The sequence below is a fragment of the Lepidochelys kempii genome, chromosome 11 (assembly GCF_965140265.1).
Source record: "Lepidochelys kempii isolate rLepKem1 chromosome 11, rLepKem1.hap2, whole genome shotgun sequence".
In the NCBI taxonomy this organism is placed as follows: domain Eukaryota; kingdom Metazoa; phylum Chordata; order Testudines; family Cheloniidae; genus Lepidochelys; species Lepidochelys kempii.
The window spans coordinates 9,138,711-9,161,663 of record NC_133266.1 but is presented as its reverse complement, the minus strand read 5'-3'; the positions used below and the strand labels follow the sequence as shown (position 1 = coordinate 9,161,663).

Here is a 22,953-nt window from a genome sequence, read left to right as displayed (position 1 = left end):
GGCCTCTGGGGGAGGGAGGGCAGAGCGCTCTGTGTGCTGCCCTCACCTGCAGGCACTGCTCCCTGCAGCTTCCATTGGCCGGGAACAGGGAACCGTGGCCAATGGGAGCTTCAGGGGAGGAACCTGTAGGTGAGGGCAGTGCGTGGAGCCCTCTGCCCCCCTCCTCCCCTAGGGGCCACAGGGACATGGTACTGGCCACTTCCAGGAGCAGCGCGGGGCCACGGAAGGCAGGGAGCCTGCCTTAGCCCCGCTGCATGCCGCTGCCACCCTGGAGATGCTCCAGGTAAGTGGTGGTGTCGGGCTGGAGCCTGCACCCTGAGCCCCCTCCTGCACCCCAACCCCCTACCCTGAGCCCCCTCCTGCACCCTTGCTCCACCCCATTCCCTTGCCCTGAGCCCCTTCCTGCTCACTTGCCCTGAGCCCCCTCCTACACCCCAGCGCCCCAACCCCTTGCCCTGAGCCCCTTCCTGCACGCTGCACCCCCTCCGACACCCCGCACTCCCTCCTGCACCCCACCCCTCTGCCCCAGCCCTACATTCATGTCCCTGCATGCAATTTCACCACCCAGATGTGGCCCTTGGGCCAAAAAGTTTGCCCATCCCTGGCTTAAGTGGTTTGCTCTGTGTATGCAGATGAATTTCACCCATGCTCACGGCATGTACCTGCTGAAGCTAAATTGTATATATTTGGTATTTCTTGGTATATATTTGCAGTCAGCTCTACTCTGCGCTCCACACAGTGCCCTCCCAATAGGAAGGATAGGATTTAGTCCTTCCCTGGCTCTCAACCGCATCCCTCAGACAAAAATCCTTTGTCCTTGCTGGTTAGGGAAAAGGTGCCAGAGCCCTGCTAGCATGTCTCTTGGTTTGATATAGACATGGCCTTTTCCGAGCAAAAGCCAAGCTTGTATTGGTCTAGGGATTGTTTTAAAATATTATTTCTGGGGTAATCTCTTGTGGGGTGGGGAGAAGCAATTTTAAATTCCACCTTCCAATCAGATTTGCAACGGTTTTGCACTAAATTAAAAATAAATCATAACTTGCCTTGTAGTCCCACGACAGTGTCCTTTTGAACTGGCAGATGATGAGGTCTGATTTAAATGGGCACTTGTGTTTGTAAACTCCTAGAGAGGAGTATTTATAAATGTCTCCTTCCCATTCCTTGTGTGTCAAAAGTCTTGTGAAAGCATTGACCTCTCTGGAGTAGAAAAGTAGGACATGCACCTGTTAATTTTAAAAACAAAAATTAGTCTTTTAATCTAAATAGCATTTTGTTTTGAGGAGAAATGTCTTTCTTCATTGGAACTATTCTTGAGTCTTGAGCGCCATAAAACTTCCACTTTGTGTTAAAAAGGCCTGATCTCTTCTCTGAGGAGCTCACAAACCAATGCCAGATATGACCCAATGAAACAGATGGGTAGGGAGTGTGTGGAGGGAGGGCGTTTGTGGACCAGCTCTGGAAGGATGTTCCATGTGTAGGGGTAAGCTTGGAAGAAAGCTCAGGAGTCTGACATGGGGCCTTGAGGTTGGCATTATTGACTGAGTGAAGGAATAAGGAGGATCAATAACAGAGGATGGGCAGAACTAAATAGTGTCTTTGAAGGAGATGGCAAGAGTTTTGAACTTAGTTTAGTGGAGAAGGAGCCAGTGGAGGGAATTGGACGGGGCTGATATGGCCTGAAGAATCGGCTAGGAAGATCTTAGCAGTGACTGTATGGACTGGAGGGGGCTCAGATGGGGGTTGGGGAGGCCACACAGGGGAAGGGTATATACCCTAGGGACAGATGACTGGGGTTGGGAAGAGTTTTTAGCTGTGCAGACAGAGGAAAAGGAGAAATATTTTGGAGGAGGAGGTGTGGACTGGTTTCTCCTGGATGGGAGCAGTGGGGTGGGGGGAATTGAAGAGGACTCCCAGGTTGAGAGCATAGTGTCCCACGTGGGGAGGGTTTATGAAGGACATCAAGGCATTTAGTCTTAACTATTGTATTAAGCTGACAAGAGGCCAAGCTCATTGGCGAAAGGTTGAAACCCTAGATTCTTGTTGGCTGCAGTGAGAGACCCAGCCTGCAGGTCAAACAACTGAATAGTCAAATCCACGCAGTCTGCGCTCCAGTGACTGACTCCTTACTCTTGTCTTTTGCAGTCTCCTCCCCTGGGCTCCCTCATTCAGTGTGAAACTGGAGCCAGAACCCTGCTAAAATGGATCCATTTGGGGCCAACTGTTTTCAAACACCATTGGAACTAGCTTGTTTTTTTGGGTTGCTTTTTTTTTAAGTGCTGTTTCGGTGCCTATTGTGGATTGTCTTAAAAAAAAACCTTATCGAGCAGCAACCCTTCTACAAACTACCCCATTAGCAAGGTGTCTTGATACAGTTTGTATTCCGTGGTTTGTAGCAGTGGGGTGTGTGGATGCAAGTCATGTAACAGCCGAGATTCTATTGCAGTGGTGTATAGAAGCCCCAACCAAGCTAAAGGTGCAAGGTTCTGTACAAACTTAATATGGCAGTCTATGGCCCAAATACTTTTCAACATGGTTACCATCCTGAATGTGGAAAAAGGGCAAATGAAGGTTAGTTTAAGCAATTGTCCCAGCCGGAAATAGTGCAAGCAAAGCAGGCATGGGAAGTATAGGAAAGTGAGACGTGATTTGAAGAAGACACCCCGAAATCCTAGTTGTCTGGGGAGGAGATAGAGCTACCTAGAGGAGAAAGTAGAAAGAAAACCTTTGCCTTGGTTCTATTTTAAGTCTCCAAATCTGGCCACAGGATTTTTTTGTAGTTGGAGAATTGGATTTTATGCTTGGAGATTTATGGAAATGAAGAAATCCGTTTTTGTATTGACATTAACTCTCACGGAACTGAATTTTTATAGGGTCATGACTATGCTTGAATGTTTGTATGTTTCCTGGAACAGTCTTTTGTTTGCCTAAATGAAGAGAACAGAAAGCTGGGAGACCAGCTCTGACTGGGTGAGGTTCTCAGTTAATTATAGCTGCATTTGCAAGAATATTATTTTCATTTTGCGTGACTCAGAGGGATTGGCTGTTTTTTCTAATAATCATCACAATTATTGACAGGATCTTGAGCCTTCCAAAGAATTAAGTTCCCTTCTGGCCTACCCTTTGCTAACATGCACCCTGCAGGAATCTCTCTTCCTTGACACATTTTTGGTCTGTCCCTGGCTTCCCATCATTGGTCTGTCCCTGGTTTCTTTCTAAGAATGGTTTGTAAAGTTGGTGGTTCTTTCTCTTCACTTTCATGACCAGTTGTTGAGACTTTTTGTCCTTCTGTTGGCACTTCTCAGGCTGTCTTTACACTAAAGCTTACAGTGGCGCTGTATGGATGCAGCTGCGCCGCTGTAAGATCTCTCTCCCTTCAGCGCAGAGTGGCTACACGAGAGCTCTCCCATTGGTACAATTAATCCACCCCAACAAGCAGCGGGAGCTATGCCGGTGGGAGAAGCTCTCCCGCTGACATAGCGCTATGCAAGCTGCCACTTATACCGGTCTAATTTGTTGCTCGGTGTGTGTGTGATCACACCCCAGAGTGACATACGTTTCGCTGACATAAGTGACAGTGTAGACATAGCCTCAAGCTCAGGGAATGGAGCTGGCCCTCTTACCTCAATTACAGGCAAGTCTGGGTAGGTTCTTGGTGTCATACCCCAGCTCCTTCCTTTTGCTAGCAGGATTTTTCTTGCTTCTCACGTACATTTTGGCAGTGAGGCACAGGAGACACAGTGCTATCTCCAAACCACACCAACCCTAAGGTCACCATCAATCTTGCTTCAGGCAACAAGGGGCTTGGAATAAGCAGAGCATCCGAGCACAACTGTCCATAGGAAGCAGGAATCTCCTGGCTGCCCTTTAACCTGGGAGACGGTTTTCTGTCCTTCCTGCTGTCCTCTCTTTACTCCCATCTGGGTTAAATGGAAGTCTGTGAATTCGCAGTCCTCGCTCAGGCAAAACTTCTGCTGAGGCCACTGGACCTGGTTCTACTCTCACAAAGCAGCAGTGACTGAAGTCTGCAGACTTATGCTGGTGAGACCAGATTCAGGACTGTGTGTAGACTTCAGGACTGGACTCGGTTTCATTGGTGACAACCAGCAAGACTTCTGGAGCGTTTTCGTGAACTGTCTTTTTTTTTGCGCTGGGTACTTTTCTGGATGTTTTTAACTTTGGTACTGAAGTTTCTCCTACATTTCTACCACGTTTGATTCCTGAATTAAAGCACCTGTCAATCCAAGGAGCTAGAGTTGTTTCCCAATTAGCTGTTTCTACCATGAAGTGTCTTCGGAAGCTGCACTTTAGGTCATGAATAAGCAGTTTGGAGGCCATTGTGGAGCCTTGTTTGACCGAGCTATCTATACTGGTGGTTGGCTTTGTAGATCAATGAAGGAGATGCTAATACCTGATCTGAATGCTATAAAGATGTTTGGAGTTGCCCCTTTTTAGGGGACCCCTCTACTTCACTTTCTTCCCTGCATTTGTTTAGGTTGGGTGTTCTAGGAAACCCAGGGGGGTGCCCCTTGTGCTTATGTACCAACTGGTAGTGTAGATTAGTGTCATGTGGGTTGTACGTGCTATATGTGAGATGAGCTAAGCGGCTGTCTCCTTCCTAATAGGCAGCTGTCCACAGCGCGGTCTCTCCCCCCCCACAGCACGTCAGACACTGACGGGCACTCTCAATTGGTTATTTTTAGCAGAGAGAGCAAGGAGTGAATGACCAGGCCTGGGGACTGAAATACATCCTCATCCCTAGGTGAGAAGCCTCCAGGTCAGGGTTAAGGAGTTCTGGTGGGGCAATGCAGGGAAAGATGCATTGCTGCTGACACTAACATACTGCACCTATTCTGGGCTCAAACAGAAAACGCTAGTCCCTCTGGAAATAAGAGACTGGCCATCTCCTGTAAAGTTGTAATGATATGCTCTGTCTTTTGTGTCTAAGAGGCTGTTCATCCATTCTAGTTCATTATTCCTAGTAATCACAGAGTAATGGTTTGTATGAGAGCTATTCAGATCGTGAAAAACTTTCCATGAAAGCTAAACCTGGCACAGCTCTGTCCTGCTGTATCTTCAAAGTGTGCTACTAGGTGGACTGGCTTTCCCAGCCCAGGTGCTAGTGAGCAGACAAACAGGGACTTGACTTTCCACTAGAGCTCGTTGTTGTTTTGTTTGTATTGCAGTAGTGCATAGAGGTCCCAACCGAGCTAAATGTACAAGGTCCTGTACCAACTTTATACGAAATAGTTAATCGAAATAGAAGAGACAGACAAATGTGGGAGACAGCTGCCTTATCCCCATCTGACAGATTGGGACCTAAGGCAGAGAAGGATTAAGTGACTTGCCCAACATCACACAAGGAACCCATGGCAGAGCTGAGGGTTGGACCCCAGCTCTTCTGAGTCCCGCTGCAGCACCCCAGCCTCAGACCATCCTCCTTCTTGGTTACCTGGGGAACGTGAGAAAATACTAGGCTTGCAAATGGCACAAAAGAAACCAATGTTACCATGAGAATCGCACTGTCAAAACCTGCAGCCAGGAACCTTGTGCAACAGATGGTATCGGCCGTATACCAGGACTGACCGTATTAGCTGGAAGCCAGGGCCTTTACCCCACCGGCAGAGAGTCTGTGATTGCACGCTTGGATCTGGACAGGCAGAGGTACTGAACACGTAATCGAGATCTACTCATTACACGTGAAACGTGCTAGATCCTTATTGATTCAAGAGGCAAAGGAGAACTCTATTATAGGCACCAGCCAAGGCCAAGTTAACAGCCACCATACTATAATCAACCCAGAGTAAGTGATGTCCGCTATCACCCCAGGAAAAGAGCCAGCAATACACAGGGCTGAATTTAAGTACAGTTCCTAAATTAGTCACCTGCAAAGTGCTTCTGAACCTGTTGGCCCGTACATTCTCTTAGTTCAGAGTTGGAAGTGTTGCCGCAGAGGAATTATTAACTAAACTTGAACAAAGGGTCTGAGATGGTGTAATTTTAATACCTGTAAGCCTCTGAGCATGCCCAGCATGAACTAGATTGTTTGCAGAAGTTTGAGCAGACTCAGGCTGAGCGGAGTGTTGGTGCAGAGGGCTGAGCCTTCCCTCCAGCAAACCTGGCTCTTGAGTGTGTGTTAAGAGGTAGGGGAGGGAAGAGATGTGCAGGGAAAAGAGGGAGGGAGGGAGGGGGGACAAAGGGTTGAAAAGAGAAGAGAAGAAGCCACAGGAGGAGACAAATACAGGAAGAGAACTGTTGGAAGGGCAGCTATATAAACTGGTATTAGACTGAACACCTGAACTGCACTCCATTATATTCCTCCAACCCCTCTGTAATGAAAAGCAGGACAGAAACTGTCTGTGAGCATAATCCTCTGGCCCAGGGAAGGGCTGTGGAAGACCCTTGGACAGAGTGGGATATAGTGGAGCCGTGTGGGGGTTGCATTCCCTGGCACCCACATGTCTTCCTCCCTCCCTCTCTCTCTCTCTTCTCCCCGCTTCCCCCCGCCCCCCCCCCCCCCCCCCCCCGAGGTTCCATCGTCTTAGCACAGGAGGGAGGTTTGAGGATGGCCTGTCCTGTAGCTAGTGGATCCCCAACATCCACTGGCTAAACATCTCATACTGCATCTTTGAGCTTACTCAGCCCTGAGGCTACTGTAAGTAACCACAGAGCAGCTTCCAGTGCCACTTGTGGTCTAGGATGGGAGAACTGTCACCCACCTGGCACTACTAATGCCTGTGTGTACGTTGTGTGTGCAGGGAGCAGGGTTTCACTTTTGCTTGTCTCTAGCTGCAGTACATGTGTGGCATAAAGTATGCATGGTCAGGTGGCCCCATGCCCTGAAAATATCAGCCTGAGGTTTTATTGAGTAACCCACTGAAAGTCTTTATGAATTCTCATCCATCTGAATAGTCTCATTAAAGTGTTCTTTCTGTCTGCCTTGTGCGTGCTTAAGTTTTGCAGAAGAACAACTTTTCCCTTCCTTTTCCCTCCAAGCTGTATTCAGCTGGGCTCATTCTTTCACGTTTATCAATGCTGCATTTTTCATGTCCTTGTTAAGTTGCTAAATGGAATTGTTGCTGTGGCCCATAGTTTAGCTTAATCCTTAAACAGTTTCCAGTTTGATTCTTTCTAGGCCCCCTGCTTGTCACTAGGATCACATATTAAGGAAGAGTATATTTTTCTGTTTCTAGCTTCCACTGATTCAGTGAACATATTATACATAAAACCGAATCTTATAGTCTACTTAGGTGAGCTACTTACTTTTCTAAACAGGCCTGGAGCCTATTGGTTTGGCATACTGAAGTCATAGCTGGAAATCAGCATAACACGTTAACATGTTGTGTAGAAAACAGAGACCTTGCAGCGTAAATGGCATTAGAAATGTAAAGCCAAACTGGTAACTGCAATAGGATTTGTAGTTGTGTGGGAAAAAGTTCAGTGTTTTTACAAAATGTAACCTTAAATTTTAAAATAACAATTCTTAAAATCAGAAAACTCCTACGATCGCTAATGACTAAATCCCAGCAATGAACTTGCCGAAGCTTAGGAATTAGGTGTTGCGTGTGTACGTTTTTAGCATGTGAACTAGTCTAGTGACCTCTTGTTAAGTGATAGGATTATTTTTGTCTTCCTACCTTTTGGGACAAAAGAACATGGATGTCAGAAGTTTGGTAATGATAGCAACAATTAAATTTTATGCTGCATTAATTGTCAGGGACAATAAAAGTAACAAAAGTAAACTGCCTATAAATCTCTTTAAGACAGGCGGAGTTGCTTCATGAAGTAGAAGTTAGGAACATTGTGTGCCTGGGTGGTTTACTACTTTGTTGTATTCTAGTCTTGTTTGTACAGCAACAGAGCATAAACTCCTGCCTAGTAATGGGATTGTGTAAATGTCTGTTGTTCAGGAACTGCCCTTTTTAAATACACACTTCCGTACAACATCCTCCCTAAAGAGTTGCTGTAATAAAGCTAGGTCAGAGGCTAGGCTAATGCCTCTGAAGATTTCAGTGACTTATGAGGCAAAGTGCCTCTTTGGCCTTTTCTTCACTGCTTATATGTGAGATATATATTTGTTACCACAGGCTAACACACATGTGTGAGCTAGCCTGGGGTAAAATCACAGTGAAGACAAGGCATTTTGGCCCAGATCCACTGAAGGTATGCTTACACTGCAATTAGACACCCATGTCTGTCCTGGGCCTACTGTCTCGGGCTTGGGCCAAGGGACTGTTTAATTGTTGTGTAGACATTCAGGCTCTGGCTGCAGCTCAAGCTCTGGGACCCTCCCTCCTTGCAGGGAACGTCTGCACCGCAGTTAAATAGTGCCTTAGCCTGAGCCCCTTACCCTGAGTCAGCTGGCCCAGGTCAGCTGCAGGTTTTTAATAGCAGTGTAGACATACCCAAAGGGACTTAGGTGGCAAGTCCCAGTTTTAGGGTCCACTGCGATCCTCAACATTCCTGCTGACTCTGCATTTGCCTAAACGTTCAGGGTAAAAGTTCCCTTGGCGCCCAGGTTTCTCCCTCTGAGCTTTCGCACTGCTGCCAAGATTTAGGCACCCAAATACCTGTCTCCTGCCTCTGCTTGAGTGTTAGAAAGGATTATAGAATCCTAGAACCGTAGGACTCTATGGTGGGGGAGGGATAGCTCAGTGGTTTGAGCATTGGCCTGCTAAACCCAGGGTTGTGAGTTCAATTTAGGGATCTGGAGCAAAAATTTGGGATTGGTCCTGCTTTGAGCAGGGGGTTGGACTAGATGACCTCCTGAGGTCCCTTCCAACCCTGATATTCTGTGACAGAAAGGGACCTGGAGAGGTCATTTAGACAAGTCCTCTGCACTCAAGGCAGGACTAAATATTATCTAGATTTTATCTAACTTGCTCTTAAAAATCTCCAATGATGGGAGATTCCACAACCTTCCTAGGCAATTTATTACAGTGCTCAACTACCCTGATAGTTAAGAAGTTTTTCCTAATGTCCAACCTAAACTGCCCTTGCTGCAATTTAAGCCCATTGCCTCTTGTCCTATCCTGAGAGGTTAAGGAGAACAATTTTTCTCCCTCCTCCTTCTAACAATCTTTTAGGCACTTGAAAACTGTTATCATGTCCCTTCTCAGTCTTTGCTTCTCTTGAGTAAACCCATTTTTTTCAATCTTTCCTCATAGGTCATGTTTTCTAGACCTTCAATAATTTTTGTTGGTCTTCTCTGGACTTTCTCCAATTTGTTCACATCTTTCCTGAAATGTGGCACCCAGAATTGGGCACGATACTCCAGTTGAGGCCTAATCAATGCGGAGTAGAGCGGAAGAATTAACATCATTCTGGGATTTATTAGCAGCAGTGTAACGCTGTTGACTTGTATTTAGCTTGTGATCCACTATGACCCCTAGATCCCTTTCTGCAGTATTCCAAGGCAGCCATTTCCCATTTTGTAGGTGTACAACTGATTGCTCCTTCCTACGTGGAGTACTTTGCATTTGTCCTTATTGAATTTTATTCTGTTTACTTCAGACCATGTTTCCAGTTTGTCCAGATCATTTTGAATTTTAATCCTATCCTCCAAAGCACTTGTAACCCCTCCCAGTTGGTATCGTCCACCTTAGACTTGGGGTCTCCCACACCTCTGAGGAGTGTGCTGTAGTATAATCATAAATCTATGAGAGATTCTGATGTTGGCGTCCCTCAGTCTCTCCAGTTGAAGTTGTTCCAGTGGATATAAATATAAAGAGACACAGGAGCAGGGGGACTGGATTCTGTGTCTCCCACCTTCCAGGTGGGCCTGCTAACCACTGGTCTCTAGACTTGTTCTCCCTCTCTGGCCCTAATGACTCCACAATTATTTATACACAGTGGAACCATTTCAACAGTATGTCCACAATAGCGAAAGTGGGACCATATGTAATTATCCACTGGTGCAGCTTAGCCACTGGTGGAAGCTGGAGTGCAGACAGGGTTCGGGTGTCTTTACCACTGTATTCTTGAACCCTATTCTATCGATAGTGGTGAAAGTTAGTAGAGCATCAGCCATGAACCAAAGAAATCCCCCTCCAAGTTGATACCGTGGGTTAAACCATACGGAGGTATATTTTTGAGAATGTAAAAAGAAAAGGAGTACTTGTGGCATCTTAGAGACTAACAACAGAATATCTGGCCTGTTGGTATAGGGCCAAATTCTCCTCACTCAATGGGGTTGGACTGTATAACTGAAGAGAATGTAACCCCTAATTACCAGGTTAATTCAGATTTTCCTTAGTTGTGACACTGAGGGAAGGCTTTGTGGAGAAGTAGAGAATGTGCATTTCAGCTTCCATATCAACATGTCTGGGCTGGTAGCACGGCCCTTAAATCAGGTCCCGTTCATGCCCTGTTCTAGTGTTAATGCTATGTATGGGAATGCTGGTAGGAATGTTAACCTGACCTGTATTCTAAAACTTGGTTTCAGGGGTGGTTGTGGAAGGGAAGTGTTTTCCATGGGAGATAATTTATGGGTAGGAAGCTCAACTAGAAACATTCTTAATATTTAATTATTTTGTGGCGGAATCTGTATTTAACACTCAGGTTGTAGGGGAACCAGCTAGTGTATGAATAGCCTTTTGAATGATGATTTTCAGGGAATCCGTATTAAGTTCAATGGCTTCTTTCACATGACCCATATGTTTTGAACCAAAACATTTTATGCCTTGTGGCTTCCATAATATTAAAATAACAGAGGCCTACTTGGAGGCAGCATTTGCTAAAGAGCCGAACCTCTGTTTCTGGCCAGTTTGAGGTCTGATTCAAGCCAAACCTGACTTCAATGGTAACTTCATGCGTGGAACATTTGCCAGTTCAGGCCTTCATTTTGTATCCAGAATGTGAATATTTTGTTTGTTGGTAGGAAAGCACATGGCGCACAGGTTTCTGGATATACCAGTGACTTGTTGATTTATCTGATGAACGAAGACAGCCTAGAAGAGTGGGACCAACTTTCTTATGCCCAGTAAAGCTCTTTTAGCTGTTCACATAAGACAATGGTAAACCAAGGGGCTGAACAATAGACACTGATGGGAGAATCCATAGCAAATATTCCACCAAGTGTCAAGCTGTCTGGTACCCTGAGCATTTGACTGAGAACTAGAAACTACTTAGTTTTAGTCCTGGCTCTGGCACTGGGTTACTTTGTGGCCTTGAGCAAGTCACTTAGCTTTTCTATCTGTTTCCCATCTGTAGAATGTGGCTAGAAAGACCCATCTACCTCTAGAGAAATGTGTGATCTCTCAAATAATAAAGTAGGCTGTGTGGTGATTAATTGGGTTAATATTTGCACAGTAAAGCTCTGTAAGTACAAGAGGGATCTGAGAGAAGCTAAATCCATTGAGGCAATGCGATGTGTAAAGTCATGCTAACAATGAAAGTTAGACCCAAACTAAGACATCTTCGATGGACCAATATTTCCATTTGGCTTTGTCAAAAATCTGTGCCGCTTTAATGAAATAATAGCGGTGGGAACAGGCTGGGGCTGACGCTGAGCCTGGGTTTTGTTGGGATATCCCTGACTTATACCAGTGTAAATGATATCCAAATTGGGGCCTGTGAGTATTTTTTTTCTGTTTTTGTTTTTTTGTTCTTATTATGTAACACTTTGGATTACGCAGAGCCAGTGCCTTTGCATTAACACTTGATAGGTTATCTAGGGCCCTTAAACTAGGGGTTCTCTCACACGCATAGCATTCACCTTAACAGAAAGATCCTCTTGGCTCATCTCCCCTCCCATCTGTGGTCACATCCTCATCTCCCTCCCACGTGCAATTACTTGTCTGTATCTTCCAGTAAACTACTGAATTTTCTGTAAATGAACCTTGGGGCTTTTTTTTTGGGTCTGGCTGGGATTTTAGGAATGCCTTGTAGAGGTCTGAGGAAAGTGAGGTCCCAATCATGCAAAGCACTAAGCATGTGCTTAACTTTAAGTGCTTTAAGTTCCAGTGAAGAAAGTGGAGTTACTCACAGTCTTAAAGTCAAGCACATGCTTATGTAGCTTTGTTATGAAATCTGTGTAAGACCCATGGGATTTCTGTTTCAGTGAACGAAATTTCTCTGAAATTGCCATGTGAATAAAGTTACTTTCCTGATAAAGAGAATACTCAATGGAGAATATTTCCTTGGTACAAACACAGGATGTCCCATGGCATTGTGTGCTGGGATTATTGGTTACAGACACTATCCTCTTTCAGTCCAACAGTCTGTTTTGCCACAAAATATAGTTCTCCTTGGAAGTAAAAATGGTGGATTTTGCAAAATGTGGGCTGAGATTTATGTATATTTCCAGCACCTAGGAATTAATCTGTAGCTACATGTGGCTTCCTTTTCTCCTTTAGCCAGTTCTTGGATTCAAGGGTCATAGCCTGCTTGTGGAACTCCCATTGACATCTGTGGGAGTGGTGTGCAAACACTGAAGATGGAATATGGCCTCTCTACTCTACTCTATTTTTCCAGGCAGCAGAATAAGCTTGAACTATCTCAGCACTCCAGTAACATTGCCTACACTCATGTTGCCAGCCTGCAATGCTGCAATTCCCAAGAGGAACCCTGTTCTAATGCAATATCTTTCCATTAGTTCTGCTGTCCTAAATCTACTGCTATTTACAGATTTGGATCCAGAAATGTAGCATTTTTCCTTTACCAGTGGCAGCTGCTTGGGGGCAGATGTATCTGCTATGCAGTCTTTTGGAGGATCAGTGCTAAAATGACCTTGGTTAAGCTAGAAAATCTGAACCAGTCACTGTTTCAGATTGCCTCGTTATACGATGATCTGCATTCTTCACTAAAGGGGATGGGGGCGGGAGGCGGGGTGGGCAGCAAGATAAACTGGAAAAACCAGCTGTTGTGTATCTATTCCCTTTATTTATTGTATTGATAGTGTCCTGTCCTTGTTCAGGCACTGGTTTACTACACAGAGTGGGTTACACACACAAGGTTCATTGCACTGTCCAGGTTTTGGTATCTTACGTCAAGGTGGCTTACCAGGTCCAGACAATAGCATCAGCATATATGACTATCGGCAAATTTCTTAATATGGAAGAAACCAATACTTGGATTTGAATCCCTCACAGTGATAGAAAACCATCACTGCTGATCCTGCACAAACAAGCGTCCCAGCTCATTTCTGTATGTTGGAAGGCCACAATCAAGCCCAACCTTGTGATCCTCAGGCACCCAAAAATCCTATTGAAGCTCGTGATAAAGAAAGCAAGATCAGCCCCAGATTATTATCCCTGGCATTCTAGTAGAGCGCAGAGGCCCTATTGTGCTAGGTACTGTACATACATATAGTAAGAGACTTCAATACTTAGACCAAGTAGACAAGACAGACAAAGGAATAAGTGCTATTGTCCCCATTTTACGTGGGGAATGACAGCACAACGATTAAGTGACTTTCCCAGTGTCTAATAGGAAGTCTGTGGCAGAGCTGGGAAATGAACCCAAATCTCCTAATGCCCCCCGTCCAGGACATTAACCATAGGACCATCTTTCCCTCAGATTTCTGCCCTGCATTAATGCCCACTCATTAATGGGACAAACGAGATATGTTGCCAAGAATGACCCTTCCTTGATCAGTCTTATGCTTTATTAGCAACATAAATGCCAGCATGACTCTCTCATTGCTACAACATGTTAAACACCTTGGAAATGTTTCCTTAAACTCTAGGTCAGTCTTATGAAATCCGTCTACTTGAGAATAGGAAATTGGGAGAGTTTCAAGATTTAAACACAAAATATGTAAAGGTAAGGAGAAATATAGATTTCTTTTCTTCCTGCTACTACATACAGACACAAATCAAGGCCCTGACAGTGCTTATCATGGAGGACAATGGGAGATATTTTGCCATTGACTTTAATGGGAGCAAGATTGAAGGCCTAATTCCTGAGTTGGTTAGAGCTGCATGTGACCGTGCAGTTTTGCTTTGCAGGGTTTCAGCTAAACCTTTGCTTTGGTTACAATCGTGCCCTCAGAGTTTTACTCTGAGTTTTGGGTTCAGATGAATCCCAAAATTCAAAGCTAAACTGGGTTGAAACCATTGAGCATCACTTCATCTACTGGCTTAACCCATGCAAAGCTATAAACCAACCCCAGGTTCAACGCACCTGGGCTCAGATACGTGTTCATAAAGAGGACTCCAGCTTTTCACATAGCTTTCTCCCACAGGTCTTGCACAACTCAAGTTTACGTTAGTGGTGGACTCAACCCACAACATACAGAACTACATCCTGAGTTCTGGGTTGTTTGACTATGGGGGTTGGATTTTACAAATACAGGGATTTTGCAAAATTTGGATCCAGATCTTGGTTCTGGTTTCAAGCCCTCCTGGCCCAAATTCTTGTGGTTGTGATCCAGGGATTTTCATTAGCGGGGGGGGCCACTTGCAAAATTTGGATCCAAATCTGGATTTAGACCATCTATAAAGTTCAAGCATATTTGGATTCCATGTTTTTATTCAGCCCACTACACGAAGGATTTATAAAATGTGGCTCTGGGTTCAGATTTGCACATGCTCTCTTGCTAGGAGAGCAAGCAAGTGCTTGGATCTAGGTTTTGGTTTGGGGCCTTTCTCTAATCTATATGCAAAATTAATCTCTCACTTCCATTCAGAATGGATGGCAACAAGACAATGGACTTCCTTTGGAAACTGGGAGGTGAGGGATAATTAGCTCATGGTAGTGAAGCACTTTGCATATGCAAAGCAATACATTAGTACAAAGTCTCTTTGGCTTTGCCTGCATTGTGCATTTGTCCTGATTCTGGCCATTGATGCAGCTGCACCAGTCCAAACCTGAAGTGAAAGGGGTGCAAGCTCTGCTGGTGCAAACAGAGGCTTTCCTAGTCTACACTGGAAGAGGTGCACTGGAGCAAACCCTACATCAATGGCTTGACCGTCGATTGCTGGAATCAAGGCAAATTCCCACTGACAAGGCCTCTGAAGTGCAAAGAGAGCATTATCTTGATGAACCGTCTATCAATGGAATTTGACATAAATGGAGATGGGTGGCTTTCATTGGGACACTCTGATCTCCTCCTCGATGGGAGTTAGACACATGGAGGAGGAACAGATCAGACCCCCATCTCTGACACTGGGAAACCAAAGTCATCTCAGGAAAAGGGCTTCTGGCTCCCCTAATTCATCTTGCCCTCCTCTCTTAACAGAGCATCCTTCGGGTGGTTTTCCATGATCGACGTCTGCAATACACAGAACACCAGCAGCTGGAGGGCTGGAGATGGAGCCGGCCTGGGGACCGCATCCTTGATATAGGTGAGATTATTTCATTATGGTTCCCATAAAGTGTTTGGAGCTGGCTGTGAGCTGCTTGAAGGATTTTTTTTCAGAGTTTGCTTTTTTACAAAAATTTTAATGGTGTGTGCAGAGAGGGGTGAAAGAAACCACAGCTGTATTGGTTTAAACTGGATACCTCGTTGGTTGTCTTGGCTTTTCAAATGAGTCTGGTAACTGTATGAAAACTTGGTTTGTTGTCTTCAATTTAATATTTTTAAAATTTTAGGGGTTTTCTTCTACAGATATCCCACTGTCAGTCGGTATCTTAGATCCCAGGGCCAGCCCAACCCAACTAAACACTGTTGAATTTCTGTGGGATCCGTCCAAAAGAGCATCTGCATTCATTCAGGTAAGGAACGAATGGATTTGCGTGCAGTAAATGGAATGGTACGATGTCTATTAGGGATACTTTTTCAGTCTTTGTGTATCTGAGGCGTGGGAAAGAAATATACTAACGAAAATACCTGTGCGCCATTGATGTGTGTGTGTGTGTGTGTGCATTGACGTCCTATTTATAGGCTACTCAGATGTGCCAGTTTAGCTTTTGGGGGTGGGGCTGCATCTTCTATTCTTAACAGAGCACAGGTCTTGTCATAGGTCGAATGATCTGTATGTCTCTCTAAATATCCACTCTCCTCTTAAAGATGGGTTTCGTTTATGGGGGGGCAGAGAAGGCCACAAACTCTAGTTTTGCAAACACCCCAAATGGCTCACAGTGTCTGCAAAATATCAGACCTCGTGGGGCTTTCCTACCCTTAATATCAAGTATTTATCTTTTTTAAATCTGTATGTATGCGATGCAAGGCCAAAGCCTGCTTTCTATATGTTCAGTTTTTCTCCAGGCTGCTTGTCCTGTCACTCTTTTGAACTCTTTATTTTGTTATGAACTCTTTCTATGTTTCCTCCACAAAATAGAGATGGGCCGGAACTAAACTTGAAACCCCCAGTCGCATACACCCCTGAACTACAGGGGCTTGAAAATCAGTTTCTTTGAAACTTTGAGCCATCTCTAGTTATAAAGACAGCTTCTGTTTTGCCAGGTACATTGTATCAGCACAGAATTTACGCCAAGGAAACATGGTGGAGAGAAAGGGGTGCCCTTCAGGATACAAATCGACACATTTAAACAGAATGAGAATGGCGAATATACCGAACACTTGCATTCTGCAAGCTGCCAGATCAAAGTGTTCAAGGTATGGGCTAGTTCAGGTTTCCCAAATTCTCTCGGGAGTTCGAGACATGGAGCATGTTGATCTTGCTATGTGTAAGGTTTTAAAAATGTTTGTTAGTATTTCAGGCATTACAATAAAGCAAAAGAATAAAGGTATTAAACAGGTGGCGCTCGTACTCTCATCAATAGTAATTATGGAAAAGGCACAACATCCTAGTATGTCTAGCAACAGAGATCCCAAAGTGCATTCTGTGGACCGGCTTCATGCACTCAGACCGAGGTCAGCCCACAGCTCAGATCTCAGTCCGTTCTGTTATCTGGATTTTTAAACAATCTGCTCTGCTTGGATGGGATAACAGCTTCTTGGGAAGGCACCAACGCACAGAATAGAGCTCTCATATCAGAGTCTCTTCAACCATAAAAGATATTGTCCAGTGAGTCATCAATAGCGGGAAAGAGTTAGCCATAGAGATGGTGTATATGGTCTACCTGTTCCAGACCTGGCACTTGGTAACTTCCGTCACTGCCTGTTAAGATACCAAAGCCAACCTTTGCTCTATTACATTGTATAAATCCAGAGTATTTTCACTGGCTTCAGTGGCGTAGTCTGGAGTTACACCCATAGAGCTGAGAGCAGAATCTGGCGACTTTTTTAGCTTAGTTAGCTCATCCCGAGTAGCGGAGGAGAATAACGACTCTCTAGACTATTCTCTGATAAGCACTTGAGAAGGGCCTTAAATGTTGCAAGTAGTTCCCCTCGATTTCACACATGGAGCGGAAGATGGGCAGCCTTGTTCTCGGTCTCCCTTCATGTTTGAAGCTTTTTGGCAAACCTGGAATGAACAGGTACTCTAATCCATTTCGGGACTGGCGAACAGGCTTTCGGTTAGATCTGAATCTAAACTTTCCATAGATTGGTGAGGGGTATGGGGGGCTGGATTTGGTGATCCACTCTGACTTCTCTTTAGTTTTCATAATACCTATAGTTCCTGGAGAAATAACACAGGTGCTCGTTAAAGTGTGTTCCTCGATCAGAGATTCAGGCTCTAAAATAGCATCAAATCCTAGGGGTTGCACTGTGAACGCATACAGATTGTGTAGCGCTCCACGTGTTTAGGAAATGCTACAGGCATGGCAATTTTAACAAAGGATGTTCTAGATACAGTAGAGGTTTTTCTGTGAACTGCTGCTTGGAAAATAGAGGCCTTGCCCTGCCCTTGTTTCATGTGTAGAAAGCCCAATTATGCCAATGAGGCTTTTGTGCACAGATCAGATGAAACCTATGGCCCCCTGTTACCCACCCTGTGAAGCGAGGCATAAGGAAAAGCTTGTGCTCTGTGCTTGTAGCCTAAGGGAGCTGACAGAAAGCAGAAAACTGATAGAGAGAAAATGGAGAAGAAGACTGCCCAAGAGAAGGAGAAATACCAGCCCTCCTACGATACAACCATTCTCACAGAGGTAAGATGCTTTAGTCATGTACAGCTCACTGGTTTAATATGTTGGGCCACACGCTTAAAATGACAAAAGGAATGACTTCTGTACAGGGCTGAATTAGTTTCTGGGGCTCCACTCAGCAAGGTCTCATTGAGACTGAGAGCTTAATGAAACTATATAAAAGGAATTAGACTTTTCAGAAAAAGCTATATTAGATGGAACTAAAGTTTATAAGGAATATTGGACCCTTATGCTTCAGGGCATAAACCAGCCATTAATTGGGTTAAGGAGCGATTGTCTTTCACCTCCCACCACCCGTGAGTTGTCCCCTCCAAATAAGTGTCCCGTACACATGGCTTACACTTTCCTCTAAACCATCTGGTTCTGGGTGGAGTCAAAGACAGGATGCTGGAATCCTGATCCAATTGTCAATTTCCTTTCCTTCATGGATGTCCTTTAGAACAAGCCAGTACAGTGAGCTTGGTCTTTGCTAGCTTCACTCTACAACTGGCTCATGTTCAAAGAATGTTTTGCATGTGGTATGGGTCATATGAGAGAGACTTTTTCTTCTTTTTAACATCATGATTACATTGTGCACTGAAGCTTGTGCATAACCCGCATTGGGCTGCAGAAGCACCAGCCAAGGGCACCTTTATAATCTGTTTAGGGGTCAAGTACCACCTTCATTATGGGAATGTTCTACAGGCTGGCATTTTAGTCCTGGAACTGTCGCTGATGGGAAGATCTAGTTTTTTATTTAAACAGTGTCTCACTGGAGCTCCTTAAGATGATTTCATTTTCTTTTTGCTTGTTTTAAATAAGCTCATTCCGTAAGAGAATGGCTTTTGGTTTATCGTTACTTGGAATAATCAGATACTATATAATTTGTCCTATAATCTAGTAGCCTTTGCTAGCAAGACCCTGCTGTGCAAAGAGACATAATCCTACAACATGGGCAGATACAGAGCTCTTGCTGTTAGCACCAGTGCACTTTAACACATTGAATGAGGAAATCCTCTAGCCCTGGTTGCTGAAGAGTTAAATATTTGCTTAAAGCTGTATTTGTGGAGGTGATAAAACTCCAAGAATGCCACAGATTGTCTCCTGCTTTATCACTGCAAACAGGGACGCTGCATAGTATAGTCATGGGCTCTTAACAGGTTGACTACAGGTCCCGATTCTGTTGTTCTGGGTTTACATCACTGTAACCAACTCCATTGGCTTCAGTAAAGTTACTTTGGATTTACACCATGGCAACTGAGTGTGGAATCCGGCCTGTCTTGCAGTGGTTTTTGGTTACCTTATATGTGTCTGCCTTAGGTTTTCCTATAGCCCCTATTTATAAACTTGACTTCCTTTGCTGATACTTTTGAATGGACTAAGCCAAATTCTGCTCTCAGGCCGGTATAAACCTGAGGTATCTCCACTGGTGTGCTTGTGGCTCATCTAATTAGTCACTCTAGTCTGGAGTTACTTGGGATTTATAATTGAGACCAGAATCTGGCAGCTGGGAAACTTCTGCCTTGTGGGCCAAATCCTGCCTTCAATGACGATTGATTTATTGATGTGGCCCGGATGTAAGCAAGAGCAGAGTTCGGCTCAGTGTTCGTTTGGGACAGGCTTTCTGAAAAGGAATATATGGAGAAAGCATAATTAGAACTAACTTGGTATAGCCTCAGTCCTCTTGCAACGCAGAGTACAGATCCCTGGGCCTGCTCCTCCTTTCAGCACGGGTAATTCGCTGATCTCAATGGAGCGACAGTGTCATACGTGGTGTGAGGGAAGAATCAGGCCCCCTATTTCCATTTGGATGAAATCCTGCTTTGCTCAGTGTCCCTATTGGCTTCGTTTTCACAGTGTTCTCCATGGCCAGATTTGCCTTATCAAGTAAACAATACTCCATCACCAAGTTACAACAGTTCTCCAAACAGCTTCAGCCTTGGAGATGGGTATGTAATAAATGCTTTTGCTTCTCAGTTAGCATGTAGTGTGTGTGCGTGCATTGGTTTGATATTGTATAATAGATCAAGAAGCAGCATAGTCCAGCACTTGAGCTGGAGCTCGGTGCTTATTCCAGCTTTAAAGTCCACTCTTCCCACAAGAATTCCAGGAAGAAACTGGCTGCATTTCCCACCTCCTTGCAGTTTAACTGTCTGGTTACACATTCCTGATCTGCTTGCTGTGTTGGGCGGAGGAAAGGAATAATATTTTACACTGAGACACTATGAGATGGTCAGTGGAAGCTTTTCTCTGTCCATCACCGAGGGCAGTGTTAGGTCTTAAGTGTTTATAACAGATATCTAGTGTTCTCATTTTAAATTTGGTATATGAAAACAGGCGTGATGCTATCTCTGCACTGACAGACTAAGGCCTGTGAGGGAGGGGAAAAATTCAGACTGCAAAAATAGACACTAGCATGCCAGCTGATAACTCTTCTAAGCACTCCCCTCTATTCAGAAGTAAATAATTAGCTCTATAGGCAAATCTTTAGCATTTTTTTTAAGGCCCAGTCCACACTGGAGGATAAAACCTGTTTGTTTGAAACATGGTTTAAACCAGTTTGGGCGAACACTGTTCAAATACAATTTGCCCTGTTTAAAATATTAACACTGGGGTCAAATCATGGGGTCCTTCTTTACTCCGTTTTTGCATAGGCAAATTCCTGTGACCATCCCTGGGAGTTTGATGGAATAAGGACCTTAGGGCTTGGCCCAGGGATGGTAAAATGTTTGTGCCCAGCCTGCATTAGCATGAATGGTTTGAGGGTCGAGACTTGCCCAGCTGAAAAGTTTGAACTGCGTAAGAACTCCATGTGGTAAGGACAGGTTTCCTCCCAGTATGTGGGAGACCTGAAAGTGCACTCAAAGTTGCTGTGATGTGCTTTGGTTCAGTACAGAGCTTAAGGGGCCTGATCACGCCCTCAGTTGCACCTCTGCAAACTCCAGTGAAGCCAGTGGGAGTACATGTGTGCAGCTGATGACATGTTCAGGGTCAAGGTTAGCTTCATTCTATAAATGTGACATTTCAGAGTAAACATGACGGCTTTCTGCAACCTGCTGAAGATTAATTCCAGGGAAGTAGGATTATTAAATCTGATGGACCCTCTTCCCTTCACTTTCCCACATCCCTTTTCCTTGGCACACATTCCTCTCAAGGAGTTAATACACTATCTTGGGGAGAGGGATTGGAAGGCAATAACTTTTCTCCAGCACGGCCCATGTGCTCTCAATCCAGATGGATTTGAAAAGCAACAACAAAGGGCCAGTGTCAATGTGAGTTTAGTTGCAGAATTTTGCCCAAACGGATTTAAAAAATAACTGATCCAATCAGAGGAAAAAAACGTCAACCTGACATAAAATCCTTGACAGTCAAGACAAGGGGGTGGGGAAAGGTAACCAACAATTTTCAATGTCAATTTTAAAATAATGTGTTTTTTTCTCTCCCTGCTTTATACAATTTTTTTTAGCAACAGTTCTCCAACCCACCAAGCGGAGCTCCTGCCTTCCAGCAATGATGTAAGTATTTGAGGTCATGTTAATGTGGTGCTTTTCTTTTTTTAGGACACTGCTGAACAGTTCATTTCAAGACCCTCTTATTCTTTTTGCAATGTAGCACCTCCTTCCCTCTGCTTCTATTCAAGATGTCCAGCAGTGGCTTCATCGTAATAGGTTTTCTCCATTCTGTAGACTCTTCTCAAGTTTCTCGGGTGAGTTTAAGTGATCCGTGTGTTTGTTTTGTTTCCTGTTACCCGTGTGGACCATGCTTTGGAGGTTGGTAGTGTTTGTCAAAGAAAACGGTGAGCTGGGGTTTGGAGGAACCTCTAATAAAAAAAATTGGTCAGGGTTTCCAAAACTGGATGCCTAAAGTTAGGTTCTTAAGTCCCTATACAGGCACCTAAATAATCGTAATAGGAGCTGTTTAAATACTCAGCACTTGTGTGAACTGGGCCACTCTTTTAGGTGCCCAAATATGGGCTTTGAAGTCTAATTTTGGCCAACTTGGTTTTGAAAATCTTGGTCACTGAAATTCTTCTCTCTCATTGGTGCATGAAATGTGTGTGGGTTGTTCCAATTTAAGCTAAGTTTCATCATGCATACAGGAAGGAACTGACTGCGAATATCTGAAAGGTACTTACTAGGAGGTCACACACTTTGTAGCTTTGGGAAGGCTGAGCTCGTTGGACACATCAGGGGCTCCTTGCATCCCTCTGTCTCCCCGCCCACAAGCTCCCTGTGTGGCAGCCTCCCAACTCCCTCTGTTTCAGGGACTCTCTCTGCAACTTCTCTCCCCATCTCCTTTCCTCCCCACCCTGGCAGAGGTTCTGTGTGCCTCCCATTCCCCCCCCGCCCCAACCCCCATGCTAGCCGCTCTGTGTGCACCTCTCTTCCAACCTTCTCTCCCATATTAGGGGCTCTGTGCCTCCCATGCAATCCTCCATTCTCCCCTCACATGCCAGTGGCTGTGTGTATGCCCCGATTCTCCTCTTCCCCACCATTGCTAATCTGGGAGATAAATGCATTCCCTTTGTCAAGGTGTCAATGAGTCAGACTCTATTAGGAGGCTGAGGAAAGATTGGGAATTGTTATGCTAGATGTTATTAATGGGTGCAATCAACCCCATGCTCAACTAGAGACAATGTGGAAGTAGTTGAAGTTGTGGCTGTGGTAATCAGAAGGCAGGGGCTCCATGTATCCCCTCAAATCAACAGGGGAAATCCAATATCCATTGTTCTCTAGTACTTCCTCCAGAGAGACAAGGTGGGTGAGGTGTAATCTCTCTTATTGGACCAACTTTGGTTGGTGAGAGAGACAAGCTTGAAAGCTCGTCTCTCTCACCAACTGAAATTGGTCCAGTAAGAGAGATTACACCTCACCCACCTTGTCTCTCTAATATCCTGGGACTGTCGCAGCCCCAACAGTGCTGCATAGTGTGTTCTCTGAAGCATAGAAATTGGTCAGATGAGGCATTCAAAAGTTGTTTTACAGACAGACAAACAGCAATGTTGTCAAGTTGAGTTTAAGGCCTCCACAATCTTGGTCAACA

At 44.7% G+C, this 22,953-nt stretch overlaps 1 protein-coding gene across 3 annotated transcripts in view; it reads left to right on the top strand.

The window, feature by feature from the left end:
• TFCP2L1 (transcription factor CP2 like 1) overlaps positions 1-22,953 on the top strand; it is a 41,666-nt gene that overhangs the window by 9,342 nt on the left and 9,371 nt on the right. For 2 of the 3 annotated variants that reach the window (XM_073305066.1, XM_073305065.1), the window contains exons 3-10: positions 13,685-13,761; positions 15,179-15,284; positions 15,548-15,654; positions 16,346-16,498; positions 17,824-17,934; positions 19,768-19,859; positions 21,377-21,425; positions 21,523-21,616. In XM_073305066.1, the coding sequence (XP_073161167.1) occupies positions 13,685-13,761; positions 15,179-15,284; positions 15,548-15,654; positions 16,346-16,498; positions 17,824-17,934; positions 19,768-19,859; positions 21,377-21,425; positions 21,523-21,616 (789 nt within the window). The remainder of the gene's footprint in view (positions 1-13,684; positions 13,762-15,178; positions 15,285-15,547; positions 15,655-16,345; positions 16,499-17,823; positions 17,935-19,767; positions 19,860-21,376; positions 21,426-21,522; positions 21,617-22,953) is intronic. The other variant, XM_073305067.1, reaches the window with a different exon arrangement.